Here is an 11,514-nt window from a genome sequence, read left to right as displayed (position 1 = left end):
AGAGAGATTTTTAAGGATTTAAAGAACGATTCAAATAAGGAACTTCGTGGTAATGAACTTCATCAAAATGAAACCATGAAGTCCAAGGCACAATAAAAGTAGAGCAGTACAAAATAATTAGTTACCCTAAGAGTAGCATAGGTAGAATGATCAGAGCAAGGAGAAATTAGCTCAAGTTGAGGCATCAGGGAAGGCTTCCAGGAGGAAGTGGTAATCCAAAGATGATTGTGAATTAAGATAATAGACATTTAAAGTGTTAGCAAAACCAGTATGCCCGTTGGAATAATGGATTTTCCTGATGAGCACCTCCAGAGGAGTATTTAAAGATATTACAAATATCATCACTGTTTCATGATGACTTAGATAAGTTCTCCTTTCCTACTTTTTTTAGTTTTTAGAATAATATTCCAAATTGTATAATTATTAGCAAAATTACTTTAAAAACTCAGATCTTTGGAAATCAAGATATTTGCAACATGTGGTTATTAGCCTATGATTCTGTTCAGCTAGTAGAAATTCAACATGTAAATTTTATTAGTAACTTAAGAATGAGACTGTTGCCTTCACAAGGGCAGAAAGGAAAATGCCTTGTTATACAAAACCATAATAAACACCTAGAAATTGCACCTTTATCATGACCAAGAGTTCTCTTATTCAGCTGATCATCAGAATTACTTGGGGAATGAATTCAGGAGTAAGTGGAGTCATTTCTGTAAGAAGTTCTCAATGATAGTTCAAATCATTTAAAAACTGAAACAGAAAGACACTGCAGAGTATTTGAGAAATAGCTGAATGGTGATTCGAGATATATGATGATCATATGCTAAATTAGGCATGTTGGACCAATGGATCCTAGATCATTCTGGAACCCTTTTAAAAAGCTTCCCAGGTAATGTAGTGATTTGGTGGGGTTGGAAAGCACTCAGACTAAATTCTCCAAGACTGAAATCTGTGCACTATCATCTGTGTAGTTTTCTGTTCTGATAAACCTTTCTGTGGTATTTGACTTTAGTTCAAAGCCCCTCTCTTTTACTTTTTTTTTTTTTGCATTTTACTCAGTGTAACAGTGTTAGGAACTAATGTCTTTCTCTCCAACCTATTTGTAAAGGCTAAGAGGCTAAGTAGTTCATTTGTATTTTAATCTATTGGAATTTTTACTTTTTTCCCTAAAGTTATTCTAAATTGTTAGAGTTAAGAAATAACTTACAAAGTTAAGTATTACGTATTCCTTTTTATACTCAGCCCTGTGGGAGATTCATTAAAAGTAGAAGATATGGCTCTTAATGACTTTGTCCTATCAAAAAGATGGTAGTAATGCTTTTTGCATCCATGTATACATCATTAACATTGTGATCTCCCATTGGTGTTACTAATTTGAATAATGATCATGCGTTGCTCTTACAGACCAGAAGGGAAAGATTTCAGCATTCATCGACTTGTCCTGGGAACACACACATCAGATGAACAAAACCATCTTGTGATAGCCAGTGTGCAGCTCCCTAATGATGATGCTCAGTTTGATGCATCACACTATGACAGTGAGAAAGGAGGTAAGAATCTTAAAGATGGAAGAAGGAATGGTGTGTAGGTTATATTTTTCATCTTCAACTCTCATAAAAAGGATGTATGGCTTGATAAAGTAGCCTGAAGTTAGAAACAAGATGTAAGCTTGGGGAAGCCTGAGTTTGCAGTGTAGATACTAAGTTATATTAGTCATAGAAGTTACAAGAAATACTTAACACATGCTTTGTTCTGTACTTTTGCTATGAAGTTTTCTCTGTTGATACCAGTGGTGTTGACTTTCTAGGATTAGAAGAAGAAAAATTCCATCATATATTATTGCTGTGCATGCATTTATTCTCTGAAGGAGTGGTATTGCCCCTAAGGAAGTAAAAATTGGTTTGTGGGGCTATGAATACAGTCTTACTGTTTATATATAAAACACAGATATGCATAGTACATACAAGATGTTTGTGGTATTAAAATTTCATCAAGATTTGGGGGAACTAAAGGGAGGGGAAGTCGTAACAGGTTCCTTTCTGTTGCATTGAGTCGGCTCTTACTGAGGGGATGTTAATGAAAAAAGGTTAAGAAACCCTGGCTTAAATTACCCTTTCCACATGTTTGAAGTGGTAGAAAGGACTTATCATGACACTTCCTGTGTATATAAAAATTAAAGTTTTATGAGCCGTTTAATCATATCCTATTTTTAAGAGAGAACCGTAAGAGTTTGATTGCTTCCCATGAAATGCTTTCTCTTCCTTTCAGAAAAGGTAGGAATTACTGTCTTCAACCCAAATTATCCAGGACATAGAAGACAGGCTTGCATTAAGAGATCTAATCTAAATTACAGATGTTTAATGTTTCTCCTGATTAGCTTAACATTCTTTTATCAGGCTCTTGTTATTTTCAGAATTGTAATTGTTCAGTTAGTCACTTCATCATTCCATATTTACCTTAATCTGGTGCAAAATGCAAAACAAATTCTTAAGATTAAGGTCAGCACATAGAATTTTGTGTCACTGATCTAAGCATGTAGCAATAAGATAAGATTACTGAAAAGTTATTCTGTGGCTAGGCATCTGTAATGGAGGAGAAGGAATAGGGCTAGAGACCCGTTGTACCACTCGATTGTGTGGTTTGGGTAAATCGTTTAGCCTGTCTGGACCTTAGTGTATTTTTCTGTTACATGGAAATAAATTGTCTTTAAGTTGTTAAGGCATAAAACAAATATTATGACTGGCAGCAGAATAAATTGTAAGAAGATAAATAAATTTAAAACATCCCTGTAAACCTATTTCTGAGAGATCAGTATTAGATTGATACATAGTTTTATGAATGATTTATTTCAATATTGGATCACTCATTCAGCAAGTGTTGTTGAGTGCTTATTGTATGCCAGACATTTTTCTTGATATAGGAGGTACAGCAAAGAATATATAGTGAAGGTTTGCAGTTTGCATTTTTGACTTAATAAATTTTTGATAACTCTTTATATCAGTATATGGAGACCTACCTTCTTTTGATGGCTGCATATCTTAGTGGTTGACATTTAGGTAGTTACGGTGTTTGTGTGTGTGTGTGTGTGTGTGTGTGTTGGGTTTTTTGTTTTTGTTTTTTGGTCATTTTTTTCTTTTGGGTTATCTCTTCAACATACAAGGAAATAATCCCTTACAACCAGGTTATAGATACTTTTTTCCCCAATTTGTGTTATGACTAAGTCTTAACTGTTTAGAAGATATAAACTTTAAGTTGCCAAATTTTTATGTCTTCCAAATTTTTTGGCATTCAGAAGGCCTTCACATTCTGAGCTTTTGAATTATTCACCCATTATTTTCTTCTGGTACTTGTACATTTTACCATACAAGTTTAAAATGGATCTTTCAGTGTTTACTAAGTTGCCATATATAGTACTCAAATCTTTTTCTGGTGACCTTGTTTTGAATGTCATCAAACCATTTCCCTTTTACACCCTGATGAGATCTTTTCCTCCCTTACTAATGCTTAATAATGCCAATAACACATAAGATAATGACTATATAAATCACTTTGTGTAATTCCTACAAGGACACTCATTCATGATTTTGTAACTTCCTCCAAGGTTAGGTAGCATATTCATTCTGTCCTCTTCTTTCCAAAAAATCTTCTTCAGATTTCTGGATAGGCTTGGTGCTTAAAATAGGGTTGCTGCCTCCTTACTGTCTCAACTGTGATAGAAGGGGATATATCCAGTTGTCTCTTAAAGTTTCTTGTGTGGTGGTTAGATTAGATTCAGCTTGGCTGTTGTCACTTTTTAAATTTGAAAAATTTAAAAATTTTACTTCATATCAACAAATTCATTTTTAGCATCTATTTGAGGAGCTCTGGTGGCGTACTACCTACCTAAGGCATTTGACTGCTAACCAGAAGGCTGGCAGTTCAGATCCACCAGCCATTCCATGGAAGGAAGACTGGGCAATCTACTTCTGTAAAAATTTACCTCCTCAGAAACCAAAAGGGGGTTGAGAATGGACTCAGTGGCAGTGAGTTTCTGGTTTTATTTGAGTAGCTTGTTTTACATTTAAAAAGAACTCTCTAGTCTTTTTGTCTGGATTATATATAATCTATTGTTAATTTGGGAGTGCTGGTAGCATAGTGCCTAAGCCATTTGACTGCTAACCAGAAGGCTGGTGGTTCAAACCCACCAGCCACTTCCCGGAAGGAAGGTTGGGCAATATACTTCCGTAGTGATACTGCCTTGGACACCCAAGGAGGGGTCGCTATGAGTCGTATCCAACTCGACGTCACATAACAACAACAACGTTGTTAAATCATGAAGTATTTTGCATATTTTACTTGGAATGTTAGAAATTACTCTTAACTAGCTTCAAAATGTTTATGGGCTTAAAACAAAGTGGTCTGTTGGTGGAAATCAGAATGGTGGTTACCTCCAAGGGACTAGTGGACATGGGAACCTCAACCTATAGGGCCCTAAGACCAGAAGAACTAGATAGTCCCTGGCCAGCACTGCTAATCACTTGGAAAGGGATCAAAATTGGAGACTCGGAGAGTGTGGGAGAAAAATAATGCAACAAAATTGAAAATCATAAAAATGACCAGGTTTACTGATCTAGTAGAAACCAGTGAAACCCCTGAGACTGTGACTCCTAGTTACCTTTCAGGCCTGTTGCTTAACTTTCAGCCAAAGAATAGACAGGCCAGTGAGGTGAATAGGTGAAACAGTTAATTACACCAGGGAGAATAATCAACCATGGAAGATCGAAAGGGCAGCATTTGTGCAGGGAGAAAGCTCACAAGACAGGAATGCATAAGAAGACACAGGGAAAAGGTAACCACAGTGAAGAAAGTGGGAGGAGAGCTGTTATATTATGGGAATTAAAGTCAGTGTCATGAAACAAAATGTGTATCAGCTGTTGAATGGAAAATGAATTTGCTGTGTACCCTTTCACCCAAGTCATAATAAAAAGTTAAAAGAAAACTTTCAGAAAATTTCTCCAGAAAGGAAGAAGAATATGAGGCTGACCTCAGCTTCCACTACCCTGAGACCAGGAGGACTAGATGGTAACCAGCTACCACTACTGACTACTCTGATTAGGATGACCATAGAAGGACCTAGATAGAGTGGGAGGAAAATGTGGAACTTTTAAAAGACCAGACTTACTGGTCTAATAGAGACTAGTGGACCCCTGAAACTGTGGTCCGTAAACACTCTTCAAGCCTGGAACTGAACTCACACCAAAGAATCGACTTTCAGCCAAACAATAGACAAGCTTATAAAATAAACACCACCACCAGAGAAAAATGCACACTCCTAAGAACAGTTGACCACGTGAGACCAAACGAGCAGCATTTGACCAAAAACAAAGGTTAGAAAGTAGGAAAGGGGGAAAAAAGGACAAGTGGAGACAGCATGGGGGGGGGGGAGCGGAGGTAGGAAGAAAGCTGTTAAATTAAGAGGATTGCAGCTATTGTTATGAAACAAAATATGTGTCAAAAGAACAAGAATGGTGGTTACCTCATTTGGTAGGGATGGAATATTGACTGGGAAGGTCATGAGAGTGCCTTCTGGTACTAGAAATTTTTACCTGCGTGATAGTTCCCCTGGGGTAATTGAAGCTGGACACTTAAGATTATACCCTTTACTGTATGAATGTTATACCTCAATTTAAAAAAAATTATGTGGAGAGAAACAAATGATAGGAACATACATACTTCAACATTCATTCAGTTTATTGTACATTGATACCTCACTTTGTCTTTGCTGTTTAAATTTGCCCATTTTCTTATCAGTTTCAACTTGGTAACCCCTAATTAAGAATTGTGGATCCTGTAACTTACATCTTAGTGCTGTGCTTTCCTGTACTGTTTGAAAAGCTCTCAGTTCATTATATGCCCAGTACTGAAATAGCCCACATTATGTAATGGTTACCCCTTGCTCTTTGCAGCTATTGCGTTTCCTTTGTCATTGGTGCCTCTTTTTTTGTATGGCAGTTGTTACGCTTTTTTTCCCCCCATAGTCCTATATAGTTTTGTGCTTATCTTTTCAAATTTAGACTAAAAGTTCCTTGAGATCACATAATCATATTTTGTGCCACCTTTTGTGTACATTTTAAGTGCCTTTTGGACTAATTCGGGGTGGGGGGGGTGGAATTCATCTAATGTGTTGTTTTGGTGGTAGTTGTGGGGGTTGGGTTTTTTGTTTTGTTTTGTTTTTTGTTTTGTTTTCCTCCTCCTTTCCAGTCTACCTTGAACTTTTTAGCTTAACTTTTTCAACCATTTGAATTTGCTCAAAAGTTACTTTGAAGTTGAAAGTTATCTAATGTGCCAACCATATCTGTGTCCTTTGCTTTTTGGAAAGATTTTGTCCTTCAAAAAATATCACTTATTTATACACAGCACTAATGTCAGAGCATTTTCATTTATGCTTTCTCATTTAACTCTTACAAGTTCTGTATTTTACAGATAACTTAAGGCTCTGAAATTCTAGGTCTGACTCATTTTGGAGCTTTTTTTACCTTTTTATGCTGCCTTTTGTAGTTCTTTGATCATTAACTACCTTTGTTTATGTATTGCTTTCTAAGATTTATGTAGTTACAAATTATATTCTCTTATGTGCATACAGTAGTCAAATATGAATAAAAGATGTTTTTGTCTGGTGTTTGCCTACCTGGTTTATTTCAACCAAGGAGTTTGGTTGGCAAATCTAAGTGGGAGGTTAGGAAAATGGAACTAGCTCTGTTTTTTCTCACTGCACTCAAAAATGCTGTAAGGAGAAGATAAGAAGGTTGCTTGTATTTCATAAAGGTCATCCCAAACTAGAGCTCCAGATAAATGGTGTGCGGGGGGGCTCTTTAGTGCCTAGGACATTGTGTACTTGTTATTCATCAAAATAGTAACTTGGGTATTATTTATTCAGCATATGTATTTGATACCTTAAATAAGATATGAAAACTGCTTATTGAGAACCTACTTGCTTTTAAAGAAGTTTTCTTTAATTTCAAATAGTAATATAATACTTTGTATTAGGTATATAATTATCTGAAATTATTGTACGTATAGCTGAAGGAGTACTAAGTTTAGGGATCATAAAAATGGGGTTTCCTTTTAGCTCCCATGTCACCACGAGCAAATTATGGTAGGTACTGTGAGCTTTTGTTCTCATCTAAAATGGAGATAAGTATCTTGCCTGCTGTATAGGGTTGTGGGAAGACTCAAATACAGTAAGGGTCATGAGAGCACTTTATAGTGCTGACAAATGCCTAGATTACCTCCAGTATTACACCAGTTCTCTGGAGGAAGAAAAAGCCTTCTTGTGTTCTTGTATTGTGAGTGGCACATATAAATAGAATAGCTCTTGCTTTGTCCTCATTTGCAATTAACTAATTTATCTTATTTACAGAATTTGGAGGTTTTGGCTCAGTTAGTGGAAAGATTGAAATAGAAATCAAGATCAACCATGAAGGAGAAGTAAACAGGGCCCGTTACATGCCCCAGAACCCTTGCATCATTGCAACAAAGACTCCATCCAGTGATGTTCTTGTTTTTGACTATACAAAACACCCTTCTAAACCAGGTATCTGCTCTTTCCTACTCAGTCATCACTAAGAAAATACGTCTAAATTTAACTGCTCCTTACTCTTTGTGTAACTTAGTAATTGGTAATTCATACTGGTATCTGGTATGTGTGGGTTTTCTTTATCCATGCCTCTTAAATGAAAAACAAAAGCTATGTACAACAAAGTGATGGTGCATCTTAAGTATTATATACTTGATCACAGTGGGTTGTATGTGGTTATAAACGTTAAAAGCTTCAGACTTCTGGATCAAAATTCCATTATGGCAAAACCTGTGAGAGCCAGCACTCAGTGGGACTGCCTTGTGTTTCTAGGGGTCTTGCAAGTTTTCTGCCTTTGACAGGATGCATTCTTAGCACTATTCTGTCACTCTCTATTAGTGGAAAATACTTGTGTACTGACATGTTTCTGCTTTACACAGGTTCTGGCTTTGCAGGTTTTACTGTACTAGTAGACCCAAACACCCAGTAGACTGTATAGTCTTTATGTCGGTTACTTTGCAGACCCTTCTGGAGAGTGCAACCCAGACTTGCGCCTCCGTGGACATCAGAAGGAAGGCTATGGACTTTCTTGGAACCCAAATCTCAGTGGGCACTTACTTAGTGCTTCAGATGACCATGTGCGTATCCTACCCATTTTGAAGCAAATTGGCCTAGTTACCAGTCTTTTGGAGGTGGGGTGGGGATAACCTTCCTTTTTTGATGATGATTAATTTTGCATTTAAGACCATTTGCCTATGGGACATCAGTGCTGTTCCAAAGGAGGGAAAAGTGGTGGATGCAAAGACCATCTTTACTGGACACACAGCAGTAGTTGAGGATGTTTCCTGGCATTTGCTCCATGAATCTCTGTTTGGGTCAGTTGCTGATGATCAGAAACTTATGATGTGAGTTAGAATCCTTTTTTTTTCTCCCTTCATATATTAAATTTTATATTTAGTCACCCATTTCAAACTTTATTTTCTGTTTTCTTTTTTCCTGAAAGCTGGGATACTCGTTCGAACAATACTTCCAAACCAAGCCATTCAGTCGATGCTCACACTGCTGAAGTGAACTGCCTTTCTTTCAATCCTTACAGTGAATTCATTCTTGCCACAGGATCAGCTGACAAGGTTTGTTTGATATATTTTGAGAGAAAACGTGATGAATTTCTTCAGCTTTTTCATTTATTTAGTTTTTGCTTATAAAAAGGTATTAATTGCTCCTGGCCTTTTTTTTTATATATATATGTATGTATGTAACACAGACTGTTGCTTTGTGGGATCTGAGAAATCTGAAACTCAAGTTACATTCCTTTGAATCACATAAGGATGAAATATTCCAGGTAAGAGAAAGTAATACTACTAATTTTTTTTTTTTTTTTTTTAATACAAAAGGCTGGATGTATATATCCCATTGTTTATAAATAATAGAAATTTTCTATATGTGTATGCCAGTCCTTGTGGAACTTGAGGTGGTTTTTTCTCCTCTGTTTCTTTTCTTTGTCCAGTTAATCATTAACCTACATTCTTGAATTGTTAAAGAAAGCTAGTATTTGGTTACTTTATCAGCCTTGCTACTGGTACTTACTGTCTTTTCCCTAATTTTTATTCCTTCATTCATAGTCTCAACATGTCTGTTGATTTCTTAGTTCAAGCCTAGTTCTGTCTCATCAGTTTAAGCTCCTTAATATTCAAAATCTTCTGACTCAATTCAAGAGATAATTGCTACAATATGTTCAAAGCGCATTGCTAGGGCACTATGAGGGATGCCCAGTCTAGTAATAGATTGTTTTCTTAAAAGAAATTGTATGATTTAGTTGTCCATTTTAGCTATAGTATAAGTACTTTGATTTCCCTTTTTATTTAAAACTTTAAAAATTATTAAATATAACTTTAGATAATTGTCCCTCAATTTTGTAATTCATGGCTTTCCTATTTCCTTGCTATGTTTAGGTTCAGTGGTCACCTCACAATGAAACTATTTTGGCTTCTAGTGGTACTGATCGTAGGCTTAATGTCTGGGATTTAAGGTAAGTCTTATATTAGCTACTCTCTCCATGGAGTTACTTTTATTTATTTACACTTTCAAAAGATACTTACTCAGGGCGAATTTGTTTTGACTTTCTAAACCTTTCTGCTCCAGTAAAATTGGGGAGGAGCAATCCCCGGAAGATGCAGAAGACGGGCCACCAGAGTTACTGGTATGCTACCAACATCGGGCATTGTTTATGTAAAATACCTGTAGTTAAATTTCCTCCATCTGTTTTTCTTATCTTTTGTATCCTCTCTTTCAGTTTATTCATGGCGGTCACACTGCCAAGATATCTGATTTCTCCTGGAATCCCAATGAACCTTGGGTGATTTGTTCTGTATCAGAAGATAACATCATGCAAGTGTGGCAGATGGTAAGTGTTTGGTCATTTGTTTGAGGGAAGTACATTGGTAAGAAATAAGATGTGGTATCATTTCATATTTATATATTTCGTGAATACAACTGGCATCTCTGATCATTTTATTCCTGGATGTGATGTTAGCTTTTGTCTGCCATTATTTTCCAGGCTGTTTTCAGCTGCCAGCTCTTTACCTTTTAGTGACTGTCGCACAGTATCTCACACTCATCAGAATAGAATTTTCTGTCTTTCCCTTCCCCTTACTGCTTTTTCCACTTCCTGACATCTCTGTTTTCTGTATGGATCCAGTGTTTTCCAAATAAGCAGACTTAAACTCAAGAGTTCTCTTCCATTGTTTATTCATCTCTAGATCTAGTTCACTTCCCAAATTTCATTGAGTCTTTCTCAGCAATGTTTCTCTCAGCCATCCTCATCTTAGAAATATAAACACAAATACCCAACTTCTTGTTTCTACTCCACACCCTAGTTTTTGGTCAGGTTCCCATCAACATTTGCTGGACTCTTAAATGGCTTCCTTTATGTTTACTACATACCTTTTCTCTTTTTTTGTTTTTTGGCAGGCAGAGAACATTTATAACGATGAAGACCCTGAAGGAAATGTGGATCCAGAAGGACAAGGCTCCTAGATATGTCTGTGCTTGTGATTTTAGACTCCCCTTTTTTCTCTCAACCACGAGATTGATTTTAACACTGGTTTTGAGGCAAGACTGTTTGACTATCCCTCTATATGTACCATCAACAAAGCTATTAGCCCCAACAGTGGGTGTTTTCTAAATGTTAACTGGGAGACTTGATTTAGCAAAGCCACAGACTTAAATTTTCTTCAACAATTTTTTAGAAACAAACCCAGGTCTGAAGTAGCCACAGAAAGGGGAATATATGTGTGTGGTTATTTTCCTTCTTATGCTATCATCCCAAGGTTTTCAGACTCGTTTAAGTAAAGGCTAGAGTGGATAAGGAATAGAGCCACGTGAGATAGGTGTCTGAGCCATGGAGTATAATACTGCAAGATGTCATTTTTATTCAGGAAGCGGGAGGTTCAGGTCATACAGATTCTAGTCTAAAATCTTCACACCTGACTTGCCATGATGCACATTTTCCTATGACCAGTCGCCTCTCCGTTTCTTCATTTAAGTCAGAACTATTCTACATGTTCCTCTTTTCCCATATATTTTTGCTTGTTAGTGTATTTCTTAAACTGATTTCATAATATTTTTTTCCTTTCTGTGAAATGGTTGGTTTGGTTTTTTTTAAAAAAAAACTTGGGACCACCAAGTTGTAAAGATACATGTTTTTACCTGACAGTTTACCACGGGTAGACTATCCAGTTAAGTTGAGAAGGGTGAATTGATAGCTAATATTTGTTTTTAAAATTAAATTAATCCTGGATAAGAGTTGCTTTTTTTTTTTTTTTAAGAAGTTAGTCTTTGACCACTAGTTTGGTACCATCTCCCTTTTGGGTGACCTGTTTCACCAGCAGGCCTGTACTCTCCATAACTAACTGTGTAAGTGCTTGTAATGGAATAAATTGCTTTTCTACAGAACCCCA

At 36.4% G+C, this 11,514-nt stretch overlaps 1 protein-coding gene across 1 annotated transcript in view; it reads left to right on the top strand.

Annotated features, from left to right (window-relative positions):
- RBBP4 (RB binding protein 4, chromatin remodeling factor) overlaps positions 1–10,591 on the top strand; it is a 12,539-nt gene extending 1,948 nt beyond the window's left edge. The window contains exons 3-12 of the mRNA XM_007950433.2: positions 1,405–1,550; positions 7,400–7,573; positions 8,078–8,193; positions 8,300–8,460; positions 8,559–8,685; positions 8,820–8,897; positions 9,508–9,584; positions 9,698–9,755; positions 9,849–9,959; positions 10,526–10,591. Of these exons, the coding sequence (XP_007948624.1) occupies positions 1,405–1,550; positions 7,400–7,573; positions 8,078–8,193; positions 8,300–8,460; positions 8,559–8,685; positions 8,820–8,897; positions 9,508–9,584; positions 9,698–9,755; positions 9,849–9,959; positions 10,526–10,591 (1,114 nt within the window). The remainder of the gene's footprint in view (positions 1–1,404; positions 1,551–7,399; positions 7,574–8,077; positions 8,194–8,299; positions 8,461–8,558; positions 8,686–8,819; positions 8,898–9,507; positions 9,585–9,697; positions 9,756–9,848; positions 9,960–10,525) is intronic.
- Positions 10,592–11,514: the final 923 nt, after the last annotated feature.

Source organism: Orycteropus afer, unplaced genomic scaffold (assembly GCF_000298275.1).
Source record: "Orycteropus afer afer isolate SDZICR_OR568_19922 unplaced genomic scaffold, OryAfe1.0 scaffold00272, whole genome shotgun sequence".
Classification (NCBI taxonomy): domain Eukaryota; kingdom Metazoa; phylum Chordata; class Mammalia; order Tubulidentata; family Orycteropodidae; genus Orycteropus; species Orycteropus afer.
This window is presented reverse-complemented; position numbering and strand designations above follow the sequence as displayed.